We start from the raw sequence: 22,897 nt of genomic DNA on the forward strand, positions 1-22,897 counted from the left end.
CAGAAGTTCTACCTTAGAGCTGTATGCCATTCTCTAAGGATTAAAAGGCTTATATAACCAAATTAAAACCAAGAACGCTGAAATATGTACAGGTTTAATGTCGTTAATCGACATAAACTTTTTAATATTATACTTCATCTTTCCTCGTTAGAGGTCGCTAAAAGCATAATCTGGTAATTATTTTGCTATAATTGCCATACCAGCCGGTACGTTTTGATTTAGTTTCAGTATTCTTACAAGTCTCTCTGACGACGGGTAGATCCATAAAAAACGTGTAAGAGAATATTACACGTGTAAGAGAATGGTAACAGATTCGAATTAAATCCAAGCGCAACCGTCTATGTATATTTATTTTTTTATTATTATGTTCACATTTAGTTGTACATAGTTTGAATTAAAAAAAATAAGTTTTCTCTTTTTAAGATGATCCTTACTATATAAAATAAAAAGTATACGGTTGAACTGGTATTGAACTGGAGATTTCAATAAAGTGACTAATGATGTCAGAAAATGGTAAATCTGGCAACGTTCCAAACATAAAATTTTAAATTTTCATATTGCGCAGAATACGTGTATTCCTGTTTTTGTATAATTTAGAATAACCATTTAAGAGATAATTAGGCGTTTCCAGACTTTTGGTCCACTCGGTATATTGTAACTAAAAAATTAGAGAAATTAAAAAATAAATAGTTACAATGATGCCCGTGCTGCCCAAAGAATATTAAAATTTTAAATTTTATTTTACATTGTAAATACGTCTCCATGTCTATATTTTTTGTATATTTGAAATAATGAGAATACAGTACCGTGTTCTTTTTCTGCCGTTTCTTATTCATGATTATTATTCTTAACTAAGCTTCAGGCGTTCAATGCAGAAATAAGAGCCAGGACTAACCCGAAATAAAAACAATCGAGTAATTGGCATTTAAAAAATATAGTTAAATATTTAATATCATTATATAACCTGGATTTTTCATTTTTTGCAAAATATACCGTAGGCAGATATTTATATAATCATTAGAATAACAATTGGAATCAGTGGCGTAGCCCCAAATCTTTATGAGTCAAGAAAAAATGAATAGTAAAACTTTTTATATCCAGTCCTATCATTTACCGAATAAGCCTGAATGGTGCTTGCACAACAACAAATTAACTCGTCAACAGAAATGTGCCTTGATGAACCCAGATATTAGTAAAACTAAAGGCTAGTACACATAGAGCTTTCAAGGGAGCCGAAAGTTGACCTAATTGGGAAGACATTAAAATAACTAACTAAATACAACACTGAACCGAAAAGGCCATGGAGGCAGTTTAAAGAAAGAATTTCAAATTTAACCAATGTGGTATGCCTTTAAAAAATTCCTAAAAGACCAATCTAATGGAATTGGGTATTTTAAAAGCCAAATGGTGAGTTTACGATAACTAAACCAAAAGCATGAGATGATGCATTTTGAATGCTTTCATTCCTGAAGCAACATGTATTGAAGATGAAGCAAAGACTAAGCTTAATGTATTTATCTAGAGATTATCAAAAATATTAACTACTCTTCTCGAAAAACAAAGAGACATAAAATTCAATAAGCTATCAATAGTTTTCAGCATTACAAGTCTTTTGGAAAGGATGGTATCATCTTTCCAGTCCACCTACAATATGGTTAGCATACAAAACTCATATAAAAATATTTAAGATAAGTTTTATCTTATACTATGTATATTCCAAAAAAATGACAACAGGTTAAAATCTAATTTATAAGCTGAAGTCAGACTTCACTTAAATAATGTGAAAAAAAAAAATAAAAACAAATAATTCAGTAGTGAGTGAAAGTTTACCGCTTTCTCAAGTACAACCAGGCAAATCCACTATAGACGTATTGAATTGTTTTGTTAAAGATCTTTAATTGATAATCTTATCAAAATTAGTGACATTATGTGCATGCATTGATATATAAGGATTTCATGATAAGTAATACATTATTACAGTCTAATGAAAATGCCCCAGCAGAAAAGTTATACCATCCTTCTACTTTCTATTATCAAATGGATTTATTTCATGCGTAATATTTATAAATATAACTGACTATCTAGGAGCTCAGTCGGTCACTACAAGAACAGTTAAAGTTGTCCTCAAGAAGAAATATTATAATCTCTCCTGTGGTCGACAATAGTTGACGATCTTTTAATAAAGCTCACAATGGATGAATTTTGTTCTTTAGGCTATGCATACGATTTAGTTAAACACTTAACGAAGGTTACAGCCAATCACAACCTCATCCTGTTGGAACTAGGAACTCTTAGCAGAAGCTGCCTTCCTACACGTAAGCAAAGCTTTCGACAGAGTCTGGCATAAAGGACTAATTTATAAAATAAGAAGATACGGTTACAGCGGGGCAATAATAAGACTAATCTCTTCGTATTTTAGCAATCGGAGTTTCAGGGTTCGTATAGAACAAGTCCTGTCCTAGCTCGGGAGCCCGGAGGCTGAAGTGTTGCCGAGAGGGGGCGTTTGGGCCTGTAGGACCCATCGCCGGCTCTGCGGACTTCTTCCTGTCCTCGGAATTAGACCGGGTGTTGACCGTCTTTGCTTATCACTGATAAAATGGTTTAATACTTCTACTGGTATAAAATAACGGTTACCGTGACAAGTATCTGTTATAGGTAACAGTTCCAAGGAGCCGTTACAAAATAACAGATCAAAAATAGAAAACAGAACAGGTAAAATAGTCTAAGTATTCCTTGACTTACGAAAGGAATAACTTAGTAAACAAGAAAAATAAAATGGTATAAAAAATATAATGCAAAGAAAAATGTTTCTAAGTGTTCCTTGACTTACGGAAGAAACAACTTAGGACAGAAGTATAGATAAATGAAATATGTAAATGTGAGAGTTAAATATGGAAATATTTCTAAGTGTTTCTTGACCTACGGAAGAAACGACTTAGAGTGGAAAAATAAAATACTCAAAATATAAAACGAGAAATGCAAAAATGAAACTGATTATAGAAATATGTCTAAGTGTTTCTTGACTTACGGAAGAAACAACTTAGCATAAAATAGAAAATGAAAGAGACAAATGTATTAAGTATTTTCTTACTTAAGGAAGAAAATATCTTAAATAAAATATCGGAAATAATAATGCAACAATGATTATGAAAATATTTAATAACAAGTCAAATATTCAGAGAAATATTTCTAAGAGTTCTTTGACTTACCGGAAAGAACTACTTAGACAAAGTACAAATCAAAATATAAAATAGGAAAATTAAGATAAATATTTCTAAGTGTTCTTAACTTACGGAAGAACAACTTAGACACAAAATACAAGAAAAATAAACAATCAAAATATCAAACAATCAGTACATGAACAAATATTCTAACCTGAAAAGGTCTGAATATACAATAATGCTAAAATAAAAAAAAATGGTATATAGGAAATCAGAAATAAAACAATAACTTAGTTGGGACAATAATAGCACCGACTAGGTCTACAGTAGAAGAGGCAAGCTCGACTGACCGATGAGAGAAAATCTACCTGCTTTTATGTAAAACAAATCCTTTGTTTTACGTAGCGAAAGTGGAATTTCCCTGCATCGAATCAATTAGAAATTTGGATTTGGCCAACCTTGGAATTCCCAAGTATTTTAACCGATATCCAAATTCCTTGATGCGTCGAGGACATCCCCCCTCCTCTGAAAGACCTAACGGTGCTAAGAAAATTTATTAAAACAATAGAAAAATACAATTTAAGAATCAAAAAAAAAAATACAATAATAAAATTTTTACCCTAAAAGAATATAATGTAAAAGACTTAAGATAAAAAAAAACTAAGATATTGTACTTAAGATATTTGAACTTAATTGTATATGGTCCAGTAGGCCCAGGTGGTCCAGGTGTGCCGGGTGGCTCGTCTGCTTCCGTCAGGGCTACTTTATTCACCCTGAGGAGGTCCTACGACGTCGTGAAGATATAAGGCTACTCAATTCACCTTGATATCTCCACGTGTCGTAATGGGACCTTATCCTTGTTCATCTTTGGCGGTCGGCTGCGCTGTGGTTCCTTCATCCCGTCCGTCCGGAGGGGTCAGGGTCCTATGGTCAGCATCGTCCACCATCGTGAACTCTTGGAGGAGATTCTCTTCAATCTCGCTCCTGGGTACGTCTTCGGAGGTTTGCTGCTCGCGTCTTCGAAGTCGTTTCTTTCTCTTGTGTGTCCGGTGACTTCTCCGGATTTCCTCTTGGAGTGGTATGTCGACCGGACCGTCGAGGATGGGGTCGGTGTCCTCCTCCTCGTCGCCGTGCTCCATTGTCTCTATCAATAGAAGGCATTCGGCGTCTGGCATGTCATCTGCTGTCAGGCTAGGTTCTTCTTCTTCGGGTGTGCCTGTACTGATGTCCGCTGTTTCGGTTTCTTCAGTGGTCGGCTGACGTGGACGGTTGTCTAATATTTCATTGTCCTCTTGGGTTGACTGCTCTGCTTGTTGGGATGGGGTTTGATGGAATTCCAGCTGTTGTGGTTTGGCTTGCCTTTCTGCTGGGGTCGCCCAGTAGATGGTGGTTCGGCAGGCAGTACCAGCGTGTAGACATTTTCGGGGTATGTCTACATTGGCCTCTTCCTGCTCCAACCAAGGCATCCCTAACACAACGTCGTGGTTCAAATCCTCCATAACCATGCAGTTTACAGTCGTGTCCAGAGTGTCAATGTTCATATTGACTGCAGCAGTCCCTAGGGTGCGGGATGTGCTGCCCGTACATGCCAGCTGAACCAGTCCTGGTCCTCGTTGCAGGTCCCGTCTCTGGATCAACCTCTGGTGAACGAAGTTCCCGGAGGCACCGGTGTCGACCAAAATCTTCACTTGCTGCCCGTTGATCCTTCCATAGAGTTGGGGGAGGCCTGCTGTCGAGGGTTGTACCTGAATAGGATTCAGTTGGGGCACCATCTTCACAACAGGGTTCAGTTGGCGCCCCGATTGGCGTTTCCCTGGTTCTGTGGGGTTGGAGGTGATGGTTGGTCCATTGATGGCATCCTGTACTGTCCGCTGGAGTTCCTCCATTGGTCTATCGCCTCAGGGTGTCGTGGAGCGTTATCCTGACGTAGGGGACGGTACGGCTGTTGTTGCTGCTGCTGGGGTTTGCTGGTCCGGCGGATGTCACATTCCATGCCCTGGGCGATTATCAGAAGGTCTTCCTCGGTCCTGGGGATGTTCGCTCTCAGGCAGATCGCGATGTCGGGTCTCAGTAAGTTTGCTATCGTTATACACCTCTGATCCTCGGGGGTATGTGGCATGAGACGTCTGAATAAGGCAGATTTCTGGTTAATGAACTCCTCCGTGGATTCGTCTCTACGTTGATGTTCTCCATGAAGCTTCGACGTCAGGGTTGAAATTGCGGCAGGGTCATTGTATCTCCTTAGGAGACGGTCTCGAAATGTGGTGTATGGCAGGTCCGTGTATGAGAATTTCTGAGCCCATTTCTTCGCATCGCCGTGGAGGGAGTTGTCTATAAGGTAGTCGATCCATTGGTCCTCGTCTACGTTATGTTTGATTAAGAAATTCTCAGCTTTTGTCGAAAAGCTGAGCGGATTCTCGGTGTCCCGGCCTGAGAATTGAGGGGGCTTCGTGTAATTTATCCTGGACTTCGGTGTCTCAGTCTGAGGCATCTGGGGTGCAGTGCCTTGAGTTGTGGATAGGGCCGCCATCGCTTGCATCAAGGCAGAGATAAAGTCAGCTGTGGCAGGTTGGCTCGAAGACGGTCCTGGGGTCGTGAGTTCGGGTTTTGTTTGTTGGGCGCCATGTTGCCGAGAGGGGGCGTTTGGGCCTGTAGGACCCATCGCCGGCTCTGCGGACTTCTTCCTGTCCTCGGAATTAGACCGGGTGTTGACCGTCTTTGCTTATCACTGATAAAATGGTTTAATACTTCTACTGGTATAAAATAACGGTTACCGTGACAAGTATCTGTTATAGGTAACAGTTCCAAGGAGCAGTTACAAAATAACAGATCAAAAATAGAAAACAGAACAGGTAAAATAGTCTAAGTATTCCTTGACTTACGAAAGGAATAACTTAGTAAACAAGAAAAATAAAATGGTATAAAAAATATAATGCAAAGAAAAATGTTTCTAAGTGTTCCTTGACTTACGGAAGAAACAACTTAGGACAGAAGTATAGATAAATGAAATATGTAAATGTGAGAGTTAAATATGGAAATATTTCTAAGTGTTTCTTGACCTACGGAAGAAACGACTTAGAGTGGAAAAATAAAATACTCAAAATATAAAACGAGAAATGTAAAAATGAAACTGATTATAGAAATATGTCTAAGTGTTTCTTGACTTACGGAAGAAACAACTTACAACAGAAAATAAACAAGAGAATCAAATATAGTAAAATAAATGCACAAATATTTATAAGTGTTTCTTGACTTACGGAAGAAACAACTTAGCATAAAATAGAAAATGAAAGAGACAAATGTATTAAGTATTTTCTTACTTAAGGAAGAAAATATCTTAAATAAAATATCGGAAATAATAATGCAACAATGATTATGAAAATATTTCTAAGTGTTCTTTTGACTTACCGGAAAAGAACAGCTTAGACGCACAATTAAAATAACAAGTCAAATATTCAGAGAAATATTTCTAAGAGTTCTTTGACTTACCGGAAAGAACTACTTAGACAAAGTACAAATCAAAATATAAAATAGGAAAATTAAGATAAATATTTCTAAGTGTTCTTAACTTACGGAAGAACAACTTAGACACAAAATACAAGAAAAATAAACAATCAAAATATCAAACAATCAGTACATGAACAAATATTCTAACCTGAAAAGGTCTGAATATACAATAATGCTAAAATAAAAAAAAATGGTATATAGGAAATCAGAAATAAAACAATAACTTAGTTGGGACAATAATAGCACCGACTAGGTCTACAGTAGAAGAGGCAAGCTCGACTGACCGATGAGAGAAAATCTACCTGCTTTTATGTAAAACAAATCCTTTGTTTTACGTAGCGAAAGTGGAATTTCCCTGCATCGAATCAATTAGAAATTTGGATTTGGCCAACCTTGGAATTCCCAAGTATTTTAACCGATATCCAAATTCCTTGATGCGTCGAGGACAGAAGTACCATAGGAAGCGGTCTTGTCACCTCTCTGTACACAATATACACAGCCAACGTCTCTAGAACACAAGGAACTTTACTAAGTCTATATGCCGTCGACACAGTGATAGCGGCCAAACACCAAAACATAGACATAGCGGTAAACAACCTGCAAACAGCGTTAGACGGTGTCGAAGAGTAGAGTTTAAAATGGAAAATTACCTTAAATTGAAAAAACGCAAGCAGTACTCTTCGAAAAGAGACATCAACAACCAGAGGAACAAGTGACAGTGCAAAACAACCCTATCAAGTGGACATGTGAAGCAAAACACCTAGAAATAATCATGGATAAAGTCTTAACATGGAAATAAACTTAGAGAAAACCGAATACCTAACAACAGAAAACAAGGATATGAGAAACCAGAGATAGACGAGGGAAGACAAATAAATGGAACAGATAAATTCAAGTATTTAGGAACCATAATATCGAACCAGGGAACAACAGAAGAAGATATAAACAACAGACTGAGACAAACAAGAAACTGTATAAGACAACTAAACTCAGTGTTGTGGGATAAGAACATTACGATAAAGACAAAAAAGAGAATATATAACACCCTGACAAGAAGTATCCTGACATATGGGTTCGAAAACTGGACAATAAACAAAAGAAATAGAGGTAGAATAAGAGCAGTAGAAATGGAGTTCCTGAGGAGAAGCTGTGAACTTACAAAAAGAGACGGAATTAAAAACGCAGAGATTAAGCGGAGAATGGGAGTGCAATCAGACATAATCGACTATATAGAGGAGAAGAGACTATCCTGGTACGGCCACGTCAGAAGAGCGGACAGAGGACGCTGGATAAACAAAATCACAGAATGGAGCCCGATTGGAAGAAGAAAGACAGGAAGACCCCGAAGGTCATTCAGAGATGAAATCGACGAGGCTATGGAGAAAAGAACCCTGCGAGATGGAGACTGGAATGACAGGGAAAATTGGAGAAAACGGTTGAGTGAAGGAAGACAGTGAAAACTGTGGAAATCCTTAGTAGTAGTAGTAGTAAAGTCTTAACATTCAAAAAACACGTAGACTCCACAACACAAAAAGCAAACATAGCAAAAGCGTCAATAAAAGGACTAGCAGGTAGAAAAAGCAAACTGTGAATGAAAACAAAAATAAGATTATTAGTATAATTCTTCCTATACTAACATATGCAACCCTTGCATGGGAACACATAGGCAATATAACAATAAAGAAAATAACAGCGGCACTCAACAGCAGTCTAAGAAAAGCAGCCAACGTACCGAGATACGTTGCTGAATGATTTCTATTTAGAGAACTACAACAAATTAGAGTGACTGAAATAATGAAAGATAAAGCAAGGACAAAGTTCGCGGAACTGGAGATCCATCCAAGTCACAAAATCACCGGAGTAAAAATAAAACAAAAAACAATAACCACAACACACAAAAGAGGATAGTTCGTAGCTCTATAAAATCGTGGACAAGAGCAAGTACAGTATAGGCCCAGGTAATTGATTATATTTATATATATTCACTAATTATGATTTTATGTTTTAGGGCATCCTACAACAAAAACTACAAAAAACACAAAAAACACAAAAAACCGCTTCGGCCACCAAAAAAATTACAAAATTACTAACAAAAAGCGGCGAAATCCACAAAAAAATATTAACAAAAGACCATAAAAAGCCGGGCAAGTAAATTCCAACTCCTTGAGCACCAAGTGTCCGAACTGGGCCTAACCCAGAGTGCCCAAGCGAAGACTTGAGGCCCAAGTAAGCAATTTTAGATTCGCGGATAAGTCCCATGAAGGTAACAGGAATAAAGCCACTAACGCTAGCCTGAATATTAATCGGATGAGATACCATGTTGGAGTTCTATTACTCAGGACTCCCACATAAAGAGCATTTGGCTGATAGTTGTGCCCCTATCGCGTATCAGAGTGCTATAGGAGGAAACGGATGGTCTGGAGCATTGAAGCGCGGTGGAGTGACTTCTGTTCAGTCAATACACCTCGCTCCAATGAATTATTACACCCGAACGTAATTCTTATGGGTTAACATGTCTCACAGGCTGGGTTTAATTAAATTTCTTGCTTGCTACGATTTAGTTATAGTTTATTAGAGGCATTCTGGACACCCTCCGAAATATTATCAAAAATAATGATTTTAAACTTTAATAAATACGTAAAAAATATTAAATTGGACAATTTTATTTTAAATTGAACATATATTTTGATTTTGATTTAAAGATTATTGTAAAGATGCAAATAGAAGGTTTGTTTTTTTTAAACCTTTTATTAGGAAATAATGTCTTTAAAACTAAACTGCGGGGCATAAGTTAGGGATATAGTTAAAAATTAAATAAACAATGATACGTACTGTAATTATTTTATGACGAAATATTGTGTCGCCTTGTCGGAAACCTCTCGAAGAGTGGAATTCTGGAGTGCTTCCATAAATTTTTACCTAAGATTTTGATTGTCTTACTATGTTTACTAAATTCTCTATGTACGATTTGTGAATGCGTTGATTGGTCAAAACTTCTATTACTGCCTTGGGACATATAGAATCGAAAGCCTTTTCGAAATCTATAAAGGTTAATGGTAGCGGTATTTCATATTTTTTAGTTCTACTCATTAGTTCTCGAAGCGTATGGATATGATTCAGAGTACTGAATTCACTTCTGAAGCCAGCTTGCTCTTTTGGCTGTGCAGCATTTAACGCATTTTGTTAATCTGTTGTTGATGATCTTTGTGAATATCTTGTATATGATTGTTAGTAGACTTATAGGTCAGTAGTTTTTAATATCTTCTTTGCTAACTTTCTCAAGAATGAGAACTTTGTTTGCTGTATTTCAGTGATCTGGTATGCATCTTGATCTCAAGCAGTTCGTAAATACGCCTGGTAAGATTTTCCAGGTTTTTCTGCCAACGTATTTAAGCAGTTTCACTGTTATGCCATCTATTATAGCTGCTTTACCGCTTTTCATTTTTGTAATTGTCGGAAAGACTTTTGGTACATCTTCTTTGTTACTGATTGCTTCTTCAAGTGCTTTAAAGGATTTGGATAGTTTGCTGTACAATTTAGTCACGCGTTGTATAATTCATTTCTGTCTAATTTTGGTCTTTTCGTTTACTATAGAGCAAAGATTTTGCTCCTTCACAATGATTATTGCTTTTCTTGTTTTCTTTCCGTTTAATATTTATATATATATATATATATATATATATATATATATATATATATATATATATATATATATATATATATATATATATATATACATATATTCCTTAAATAGAGTTCATAATATTTCGCTTTTAATCGATGTTTTAAAAATTCAAATTTTAGGGTTCTACTTTGAGACAAACTTAGACAAGTTTTAGTTTAGAACTTAAGCGAGATGTTGCATAATTATGCTGAAAGTGCTAAAAGGATTACTTTTAAGCATATTGAGTGATCTCGAATCCGGCCGACTGTAATATAGTTGCTCATCCTAGCAAACTTTAAATTCACTAGTCCGGCAGCGGCACGAAACGAGCAAAAAAATTTGCTTAAAATATATTTTAATTTTACGTTCGGTACAAAAGGTGGTTTGTTTGAGGGTTGAGTTTGCCGAGTTCTGTTTAAAGAACTAAATTAATATTTTATAAAATAGCTAGATTTGCTATAAAGTGAAATATGAATAGGAGTCCGGTAATGAATTTGGGGCGGTTAAATGCTGATGTCGGGCTTGCTGAAATTTGTTTTTTCTACATCGCAAATGTTTTAGTATTCAACTCAATTTATTTTATAAACTCAGTGCAAAGTAAGCCTTTAATACTTTAAGATTTCATGAAGTAGCAAAGCATATTTCTTAATTCCATTTGATCGATAAGACCGTGATATTAACGAGAAAACATATAATTGAAGCAGTCCCTGGAATACGAATTTCTTCTTTCACATGATGGGTAACTTTTACACAAGAAATTTTAAATAAAGGTAAATATTACTATAATCAACAAAATCAGAATGAAGAACATATTGAGATAACATTAATCGAAGTAAATAATGCCATAAAGACTTTAAAGAACAAAAAATCAAAAAAAAAGGCATATGACACGGTCCCCAGAAAACAACTATGGAACACGATGAAGGAAATCGGAATAACTCAGAGGTTAATAGAAGCCGTAAAAAAACTTTACAACAACAAGGTAAGAGTTAAAACCGGCAATAAATACTCCAACGAATTTAAGACCACAAAAGGCTTATTGCAGGGATGCTCTACATCTCCGACACTGTTCAAGATATTCCTCGAGCAAATATTAAAACCATGGAAAAGGAAATGTGAAGGGATGGGAATACCAATCCGGGACAACTTCTTGTACACATTAAGCTTTGCAAATGACCAAGTGGTAACGGCTCAAGATGAAGAAGATCTGTGCTATATGCTCCAAAACTTAGAAAAGGAATACACAAAAAATGGACTGGAAATAAATCTAGAAAATACCGAACATTTAACAACAGAGCAAGAACCAGTGAGAAACTTGGAAATGGACGATAATAGGGAAATTAACGGCACTGACAAATTCAAATATTTAGGATTCATACTCTCAAAAAATGGAACCACCGAGCAAGAGATAACCAGCAGATTAGCACAGACAAGAACATGTATTAAACAAATGAACGGGGTACTGTGGGATAGACAAATTACCAGAAATACAAAGAAGAGAATTTATAACACCTTGGTATGCAGTATAATGACCTATGGAGCAGAGAATTGGGTAATAAATAAACGAAACAGATCCAAAATCACAGCAACTAAAATGGAGTTCATGAGAAGAAGCTGCAGAGTGACAAAAATGGATCGCATCAGAAATGAGAAGAAAAACGTTTAATTTGGTATGGACATGTGAGAAGAACAGATCATACAAGGTGGAAAGCAAAGATTTTGGATTGGAGCCCAATAGGAAGGAGGAAAAGAGGTAGACCCCGAAGACCATGGAGGGATGAAGTGGACGAGGCCATGGAAAGACGAGACCTTAGAGATGGAGAATGGCAGAACATAAAGGACTGGAGACGTTGGCTGAAAGAAGGAAGGCCGCGATAGCTGTAAAATGTAAAAATCCTTATATAGATAGATAGATTATTATAATACCCAACTTATTTATAACGGATTATCTGATTTCTTTAAAAAATAATTTTAAAGCAAATAAAATAGTTTAAAACACTTTTTTACATAGTTTTAACGAATAAAGGTATATAGTTATTTGTCGGTAAGCTAATAAAATTCAGAAACAAAGTCATTTAAGGTAAAATATTATTAACTGTCTTAAATACTATCTAAGTTTAGTACCTAAAAAGGTAAAATGGGTACACAAATGTTTAATGTTGATCTGGCTAAAAAATTATTGATGGCAGTACTAATAAAATTGCTATCTCTGTAAAGGTATTGATGTGCATTGCAGTTGACTTACTAACCAAAGACAATTAGAGTTAAAATATGATAGCAATCATGCTAAATCACATATCTTTCTATCTTTTAAATTTGAAAGTGGATGCAAAGTGTAAAGACATATTTTTTGAGGTCAGAATATTCAATAATCTAAATGACTTTTTATGTACTTTTGGACTATACGTACTATCTGAGGCATTAGACTTTTACCAGCCATTATCGTGATTAAGTCAAAATCAAAAAATGATTTGTACTATAACGACTAAATATGCAATAGTAATGTAGATTGTTGTAGGCGTCTCTTTTATAATAAATCAGTTTTTAAGTTTTATTAAGAAAGACTCTAATCGACTGCTTAAATTTAAATAAATAAGTAAGTCGAAATCATCTACAATTAAGTATTAAGTTTCTTTGTAGTCCTAATACTAGGGTTCGTTTATTGTGGTCCTCCATTGTTTGCAGTTTCTCTAGGATTTTATCTAATATCGTGTTCGCCATCTTAGCCTTCGGTGACAGCAGAAAAGAGTACACCCTCCCCAACGTATAAAACTTCCCTCTCTATCCGTCCCAAGAAGAGCAAAAATGCGAACAGAAATATTTTCACCAATACTGCAATACTGTCAAAATATTGATTGGACTATCGCTTGTATTAATAATATATTATTATTGTATTACTAATAAACCGTTACGTTATTTAAGGTTAGCTAATACTTCAAATTTTTTATATATTTTTTTAATATTCCCAAAATTTCTCGATGTCGTTAAGATATTTTATTTTTAAAGTGACTTTTTAAATTAAATATTCAACATGATCACTTAATTTAGTCAAATATCCACTTACAAATTTTCATATGCATATACATTTACAATTGACAAAACCTAATAAACTAAATTTTATGTAAAATATTTATTTTCTTATAAATCATTTATTTACACTCCTAACTGCTGGCACAAAATCTTTAAACAACTTTAAAGAAATTTTAAATAAATAAACAAAGCATTTCGAATAAGTATAAAGTTGCTTGTTTTTTGAAAGCAGAAAAAAACACGCATTTTGGCGCACCCCAAACAGAGGCGTCCTCCTGGAGTGGATCCCTTGCAGGCCCGTTATCGCCGGTCCTGTTTCTTTGTTTGCTATGGATGAAATTGTAGTAATAATATTTATAATAATTGTTATTTCAATCAAATGTGTTGTATGATATTTACCGTGGGGCTTGTCCTTTTAAAAGATATAAAAAAATTATTTTATTTTATGTCTTGGCTACTTACATGACTAGTTGATATCCAATCGGAGATAGTTGCTGTTTTTTTAGAGTATGTATCTTTTTTTAAAGCTATCGGTTGTTTTATGCCTAATTTAACACCAACTGGTTCATAGCATAATCTAAAAAGTTAAACACAAATAAAAAATAATAAATATTTAATACGTTTAACTATAATAATAAATTTAATAATATAGAAGGGAACTGAGGGAACCAGAAATGCGCATAAACCATCTTACTTAGAAGAAAAAATGAGCAACTGGATGGGTAAACCTCTTCACGGGCGACATCCTAATAAAGTCAGTCAAGACCACGTCGACAATAAAGCGTCGAACTATTGGCTGACATCAGGAAAGTTGTTCCCTGAAACAGAGGGTTTATTACTCGCCATTCAGGATCAGGTTATACCAACCAAAAATTACCTGAAATATATCGTTAAAGACACTCAGGTCCAAAATGACAAATGCTGATATGGATGTCAAGCTCAAGAAACCATCCAACATTTTACCGGGGGCTGAAGGCATTTGCTGCAACTAGATATAAGGAACGGCACGACTCAGTAGGAAACATTCTTTATCAAGAGATAGCCATCAAACTGGGACTTCTCCAAACAAACCATCTCCCATATTATCAATACGTTCCTAAAAGTATACTTGAGAATGACAACTACAAGCTATACTGGGACTGCACTGTGCTCACAGACCAAACAGTGGCATATAATAGACCAGATCTCATACTAGTTAATAAACTAAAGAGACAAACAACACTAATTGATGTGGCGATACCCAACAACAATAATCTTCGTGTTAAACAAAACGAAAAGATCGCCAAGTACAGGGATCTGGAAATTCAAATACGAAGACAGTGAAGAATGGAAAGTACCCAGACAATACCTATTATTCTCTCTACTACTGGAGTCATTCCGAAAAACCTCCTAGAAAACATAAGAAAGCTAGGTCTGAATGAACATCTTTACAAGACCATGCAGAAAGCTGTATTTCTCTCAACGTCCAGATGTGTACGAAAATTTTTGGGAGATACTCCAGCATACCAAGTCACCTAGGGCTCAATAACACGAAAAGAGTCCACCAGAGCTCAATTCTTTTCATACCGTAGGTATCTGGGATAAGTGAATTTTCCCCTTAGAGGGAGTGTAAGCCGTATGGCTAAATCTGGAAAATAGAAAAAAAAAAAAACCAAAAAACCATGCAAAACCAGTCTTCAAAATCAACGACCAACATTATTCATTTTCACCAGAAGAAACAGAAAAAAACAGGTTTTAAGGAAAACAAAGTATTCGGGAAAGGATTTCTATCTGTGCTGGTGCGGCGTGAGTATAGTAAATCACCAACTATAAAACGAACATCGAGTAAAATGATCATGAAAGAAAACCGCTCAGAATGCTAAAGGAAACTAAAGCTTTTGTAAATAAACTGTTGCTGAACAAACCCCCTGATAAATATAGCGTTCCATGTGAGGTCTTGATAAATATAGCACACACTGGCTTTAAACTCAATTATGACTTACGCTAAAGCATCTGGATAACTCTGAAGTAGAGTGGAAGGTATTCTTATTCCTTCCGAAATATAATTAAGGTTTCATCGCAGGTTAAATACTGCATTAAAAAAGTTGTAAATTTACAACTAATTAAAAAAATTACGGAATACAACACTTCTACATATATATTTTGTCTCGTAAGCTACAAGAATGCGTTTAGTAATGTTCAAGAGCATATTCCTTGGTTAATTACGATTCGCATGGATGGCCCGAAGAACTGGGGTTTGGAAAAGTTTGTTTGATAAAAACGAAGCAATTTTCAGATTGGAAAACATAATTCCTGTATGTGTAAAATCAGAAAGTATACAAGACAGGCTTTTTTTATTTGCAATTTGCATTAATCACAAAGGATTATTAGTATTAAAATAAACCACACACAACACATCGGAGGAGGTTCCTTCTTTAATATAAAATCATGGGTTATCTCTGTATCTCCAAGTCGTAATCTGAATATGATCACTTGGTCTCTTATCTTAGTAAAAAGTTTCCACGGCCACACACTTTGTGTTAAGTTTGATTTTGAGTTATATTCCAATATATTTGCCATTTTGTCATGCCATTTTGGTATTAAAATATTGCTTTAAATCAGTACGAACACAGGTAGTTATGATGTCTGTTAACGGATTCTCACTTTTTTATTTCTTACTTTATTTTTTATAATATGTCAGCTTTATTATTTCCACTTATCTTGCAGTATGAAGATATCCAGAAGAACTGAAATAATCTTTGATTTTGTTGGCATGTTAAGAGTTCCGTCTTAATTAAGAGCTGGCGGGGATGTTTGGAATACAATTGTTTTATGGTTCTTAATGCACTCGGGCAATCGGTAATGATTAGAGAGCATTTGATGTCATGTATGTTGACAAACGCTAATGACTGGACGATAGCGAAAAGTTCAGCGGAGAATATGGATGTTTGGGAGGGAACTGGAAGGAACTGTTATAGTTACCTGTTGTGAAAGCCGTTCCTACTCCGTTTGCAGATCTGCATGCGTGGGTGAAATTAAGGATATAACCATTAAAACTGTTTAATAACTCAAGTACTTTCTGATTGAAGATTTTGGCTGGTATGTCACATTTCTTAAATGCAGAAAGATGTATTACAATCAGGGAGAGCAATTATCCATGGTAAGATTATGTTGGCTGACTTAAGAAATATTGTGAAGTGGGTGGAATTATTGTGTCTAAGCTTGAGGATACAATATTTTTTTACAATTAAAAATCGATGGAAATGTAACTGTAAATGTGTTTCTATAAACAGGTACCTGTGAGTTGGCTGATACTCTTGAGGCATATATTAGGCTAGGGTATTCTCGCCGGATTCAAAATATGAACTTTGAATTGATGCACTTATGTAGTGTGCGTTCAGTGCAATTTTAATTGTTGAATTATGTACTGGATCTAGCACTTTCAACAGTGAACCTTTGGCTGAGTTGTAGGCAATAGAACCATAATCTAATTTTTAACGAATTAAGGTTTTGTACACAGTCATAAGAGTTCGAAAGTCGGCAACCCATTGTTTATGAGAGATACTTCTCATTAAGTTGAGGCCGTTTTGAGCTGATAGTCGAAGTGAGTGGATGTGGTCTTGTCAAGATAGTCGATTATCCAATTTTATTGTTAAGAAGTTAATCGATTTTGAATGATTTATTGGTAGATTCTTTAGGTAAAATTTCGGTGGTGTAATGTGCTTCTTTGGAGTTTTACTGTAGATAATTGCTTTCGTTTTAGTGAGAGAAAATTTTGTGTTTGACCAATTTTCTAGTTTGTAAATAGCTTGCTGTATACGGGTCGTCATTTTTTATATATTTTTCATTAACAGAATATAACAAGATCATCAGCAAATCATTGATGGCAATAAGGAAAAGTGCAACTCTAAGCGTAAACCCTTGAGGAATGCCGTTTAATTAGTCGAACTTTAAAGTTTCGTCTATATAGGAAATTACTAAAAAATTTATACGATAAAGGAGAACGTCTGATTGAATTATGCGAACTAAACAACCTAAAAATCACCAACGGATTCTTCAGACATAAAAATATTCATAAATATACATGGACACAAGAAACACGAAAGCTGAAATCGATAATAGACTACATAATAATCAAACAAGATACCACAATAAAGATCAACGATGTGCGAGTCAGAAGAGGAGCAGAATGTGGAACGGACCATAAACTACTGACAGCAAAAATGGGCATTAATTAGAAACTTAACAAGACCCCCTCTACAGAAGAACCGTTAAACACTATAAGAGAAAAACAATAAATATAGAACTACTCCAAGCACAATCAATAAGAGAACTATAGCAACAACGTCTAGACCAAAAATTAATCGAATTTAGATACGGCAACATCGAAGAAATATACGAGCATATAAAGGCGAGTATAAAACAAGCAGCATTCGAAGCCCTTGGAGAAAAAGAACATATAACAAATAAACAGCACTATTATAAAATAAATGAACCAACAAAAAGAATAATTGAAGAAAAAAAGCAACTATAGAGAAAATGGCTGACTACAAACAACGATGAAGTTTATATAAAAAATATAGAGAAAAATATAGAGAAGTGAAAAAAAAATAATACAACAAAAGAATAAAGAATGGAAAAGAACCTGCTTAAATAGTGAAACATACATAGAAGGTACAAGAGTTTCGAAGTCATGGAAAGTACTGAGAGGATCGAAACAAAACTCAAAAGAAAAAATTTAATTGGGAAATTTACAGGACAAAGAATGGGAGGACTATTACAAGGAACTGTTAACAGAACAAAGACCACAATTCATTGGAAAAGAAAACAGGCGAAGACGAAGCAGATCCCCACAACAAGCAATAGAAATAACAGAAAGGGAAATGAGAACGGCCATAAAAGCAATCAAAAATAAGAAAGCACCGGGACCTGGAGGCATCTCACCTGAGCTTATAAAATACGGATCAAAAAAATTACACCGGATGATAAAATGGATATTTCAGAAAGCCATAAATGAAGAACAGCTCCCAAAGGAATGGACGGAGGCATATATGACATCTTTATTTAAGAAAGGAGATAGAAAACGATGCGAAAACTACAGAGGAATAAGCGTAATATCATCATTAGGAAGATTATATGGTAAGATACTGCGAGAAAAGATAGAGCAAGCGATAAAAGGCAAAATCGGGGAGGATCAGGCAGGTTTCACGGCAGGAAGATCATGCATAGATCACATAACACACTTGAACAACTGTTGAAAAAAAAAGCAAAAAATAGAGATATACATTTGGCATTTGTGGACCTGAGAAACGCGTATGACTCTGTACCAAGGTCAGAATTATGGGAGGCAATGTACAAATTGGAAATACAGACGGAACTCATAGAAGCTACAAAAGCTCTGTATAAAGAAAATAAAGTTTCAATTAAAATGGGAACAAAAATCATAGGAGACTTCACCACAACAAAAGGGCTCCAGCAGGGTTGTTCCACATCTCCAACCCTATTCAAAATATACTTAGAGAAATCCTTGACTACATGGAAAAGAACTTGCGAATGCATGAGAGTAGCGGTACGGAACGAATACCTATATACGTTAAGCTTTTCATACGATCAAGTAGTGATTGCACAAGATCAAGAGGGCCACAGCTACATGATGAATAAACTACAAGAAGAATATACCAAGGCTGGCCTAGATATTAACCACGCGAAAACGGAGTACCTATCTACAAGTGAAGAATACATATACTACAGATTGATGATAACGTAACAATCAAAGGAAAGGACAAATTCAAATACTTGGGGTTGATAATCACGAAACAGGCAACAACAGAGGAAGAAATTACACAAAGATTAAGACAAACAAGAACGGCAATCCGACACCTTAACTCAGTATAGTGGGATAGACACCTAAATATGAAGACAAAAACACAGATGTATAAAACATTAGCGCGAAGTATTATGACATATGGGGCTGAAAATTGGATCATAAACAAAAAAAAACAGCAGTAAGATAGTAGCAACAGAGATGGAATGCCTGCAAAGATGATGCAGAGTAACACGAATGGATAGGAGAAGTAATGACGAAATAAAGCAAAGAACATCATTAGAAACAGGCATACTAACATATATAGAACAAAAAAGACTAAAGTGGTATGGACATGTAAGAAGAACTAGCGACAGCAGATGGATAAAGAGAATAACCGAATGGAGCCCCATATGAAGGAGGAAAGAGGACGATCCCGAAAATCCTGGAAGAACGAAGTAGACGACGCCATGAGTAAGAGAGGCCTAAACGATGGAGAATGGGACAAAAGTGAGAGATGGAATCGGTTGAGCGAGGGAAGGCAGTGAATACTGTAGAATCCCTGAATATATATACTATAAATTTGATAATATTTCCTTGAATCGACCAACTTGACAGAATTCTTATGATATTTAATCTCAAAATTGTATCATACATTCTTTACCACATCCAAATGACTTATGAATTACGGATTCAATATCCACTATATGTATATCGTTTGTATAATGTATATCTGGACTTTCTAAATTCACTTTCAATTTCACAATATTAGTCTGTTGCTTATCGTTTTTTTTAAGTACTTTACACATAGTAAAAGTTCGAGAGAGTGCTTTTTTTATTATAATATTATGTGTTTTTATTATTACGTTATATTATGTGTTTCTACATAGTCTTGTGAAGTTGAATATAGCGGCTCTGCCCATTTGTTGAATTTTCTGTTTACTCACAACTCCAGTTGTTGTTGACGGTGTTGACGACCTAAATAAATAGAAGTGTTAACCACTTTATAACTATAGGGTAATAATTTAAAACATATTTCTCGTTTCGTATTTAGTAGCATACTAACCTTCTTTAATTCTAACACTCGTGTCGACTGATAGGTTACTATAGATACTCGTACAAACTTTGCGACTGCAGAAGATTATTACCTGTCTTAACCACTGTTTTATGTTATTTTACTGTTTATTTTATTATACGACCAGAATATTTTCTGTAATTAAACAAAAATTATCACTTACTTTTCAAGAAGACGTCTTAAAATTAACAAACTTATCGCCAGTGGAATAGGATAGAAGAAATTAAAGTTGAAACTAAAAATTTTTACTCTGTCCATTATTTTTAGTTATCTGAAACAAAAAAAAGTTTTAAAACTGCAATAAATTTTTGATTGAGAACAAAAATATTTTGTAGGTTAAAAATAACTACAGTTAACCCATTTTTTATATAATGTGGTCAAGCTTGTTCCAAATGCAGTGTTGTCGCATCAAAAATGTAGGTTAGTGGTAGGAGAACTGAGACGCCAAACTTTCAATGACAATAACTTTTTTATTAAATGCTACTTTAAACTTATATTGTACCTCTATATTTAATATATAAACAAGAACTGAAAAACTATGTCGTTTTTTTGATAAAAACTAAAGCTAACACCTCAAAAATATTAAAACTAAAAATTACTAAATGTCTCACTGTTCCTTTCAACGTGGGAACACTGAGACGCAACATGATTTTACGTTAAAACTGTCGAAGTTTTATTCCAAATTTAAAAGCGAACTTTGGCGCTTAGTTGACCCTTGCATTACAGGGGACGGGACTGTTTTTCTGTTTGATTTTGATTGAACTTTGATTTTCTGTTTTGTTGTTTTTTCTTTAGATTTAATCAATTCCATTTTTTTCGGGGTATCCGTAGCTATCATCGTCTTTCCTTCGCGTTTTTTGTAGCCCTCCCCAGATTTTCTTGTCGGAGCTTCAAGATAACCCTTAAAAACTGTAGCGCTAACAAAGGTTTTCGTGGTATCAGTATTACTTGGACCTGGATTTTCTACATCTAAAGATTCATTTATATTTTAAGCAACAGCTTTAACTACAACAAGTGGCTTGTCTGTTACAAAACTTGACAAAAATCTTCTTCAGTGAAGACATGCCGATCAAATGGAAATATTCCGGTTTTTCGAAAAGCGCTTGTGATGTTAACTGGCGTCATTGCTCGTGGATATGCTGTGCCCACATAGGCTACTACGTTTTATATTGTAAATATCTGACCGGAATGGTTTATCATCCATGCATCCATCCACACCATTATTTTTACATAAATCGATTGCCTCAATCCATAAAAAGACTTTAATATCCATTACCAATAAAGAAGGGTTTCTCTGGTTTTAGCAGTGTCGCACTCGTAATATTCTACGTCCAAAACTTCTAATAATATGGTCAAACGGATACTTAACAAATCCAGGTATATGCACTTAAATCAACTCTTATAGCTCTGGACGAAGAATTAAATGCTATATTTCCTTTTCTAAGGCATAGTTGCATATATTTTTTTTAATGTAGAAGATAGGTGTTTATTTTCTTGTCTATTATGTTGTGGAGCATTATTAAAGACTGTGATGCTGTTTGGAAGTAAATTTTTTAGACGTGTAACGAATCCTTTCTCATTTACCAGCAGCGACAATAATTTACCTTTGTCCTATGGAAACTGGCTTTCTCAGACCGATAGAACTGTTATCATTACAATTAAATTCCTTTGCGCAATCCGAATGCAAGTACACACATGAATGTGTATATTAAGATTTAAGTAATCTCAGTCGGCTGCTAGATTCCATCTAAATCATTTGGAAGGATTTATTACTTGATAAGTTGTTGAGAAAAAGCATTATGTTCTATCGATAAAAACACAGAAGATCTAAACAACAAATGTTAGCGAACATTTAAAAAAGTCTAGATAATATTGTAGCTCCATCAGAAGGAACCACGATGCACATTTTAAGGTATCTCGCATAAACTAATCGATGTTTTATTTCAGACATCCCTCAATATATATATATATATATATATATATATATATATATATATATATATTTATAAGAAACTCTTATAATAATTGAAAACGGCACAAGTGCACAAAGGATCTATGTAACTTATTTTTAAAAATCAGTTTTTAGGCTCAGTAGGTCTGTTTTAACACCTAACTTTGCTTCATAATATTTATTTGGCTTAAAAACGTTTAGCAACGATTTAATTAGGTGATAAAGGATCTGTGTACCAAGCAATATTTTATTACTAATGTGCATAAAAGATCCATGTGCTGAATATTGTACATAGATCTTTTATGTCTGACCAAACGTATTGCTGTTGTCATGTCATGTTGCATAGATCCCTAATGTTAGGTGAAGTTTTTCTTTACATCTAAAATCGTACTGTGTACTTTAATAGTGAAAATAGTGAAATAAGTTGCGAAAATCTCAGCAAGACGTAGACTTTTACTTAATCTGGGACAAAAACAGTATGAAGGTATATTGAATTGATAATCAATCTTGTTTTTTACTAAAATATGCTTCTTAATAATAAATTTAGGTTAAGAGTTTACCGGAACAATAAAAAAATACCTGCATAAAACTTGTTATGAGCAATGTTTTTATTATCTAAAGATTGTAGAACAACTTAATTAGATAAAAAGAGATTAAGCATAACTTTATTGTCGTAGATATTGCCGAAACTTTACCTGAACAAGATAAAACTCCACCAAGAATCGAG

At 34.8% G+C, this 22,897-nt stretch overlaps 1 protein-coding gene across 5 annotated transcripts in view; it reads right to left on the reverse strand.

Moving 5' to 3' along the window:
- Window positions 1–22,897, reverse strand: part of LOC140438153 (ceramide synthase 5-like) — a 143,625-nt gene that overhangs the window by 47,192 nt on the left and 73,536 nt on the right. For all 5 annotated transcript variants that reach the window (XM_072527866.1, XM_072527861.1, XM_072527865.1 and 2 more), the window contains exons 2-3: window positions 20,383–20,490; window positions 13,825–13,939 (exon numbers count right to left, since the gene is read on the reverse strand). In XM_072527866.1, the coding sequence (XP_072383967.1) occupies window positions 13,825–13,939; window positions 20,383–20,477 (210 nt within the window). In that variant the 5' untranslated portion in view covers window positions 20,478–20,490. The remainder of the gene's footprint in view (window positions 1–13,824; window positions 13,940–20,382; window positions 20,491–22,897) is intronic.

The sequence above is a fragment of the Diabrotica undecimpunctata genome, chromosome 4, assembly GCF_040954645.1.
Source record: "Diabrotica undecimpunctata isolate CICGRU chromosome 4, icDiaUnde3, whole genome shotgun sequence".
Taxonomy (NCBI): domain Eukaryota; kingdom Metazoa; phylum Arthropoda; class Insecta; order Coleoptera; family Chrysomelidae; genus Diabrotica; species Diabrotica undecimpunctata.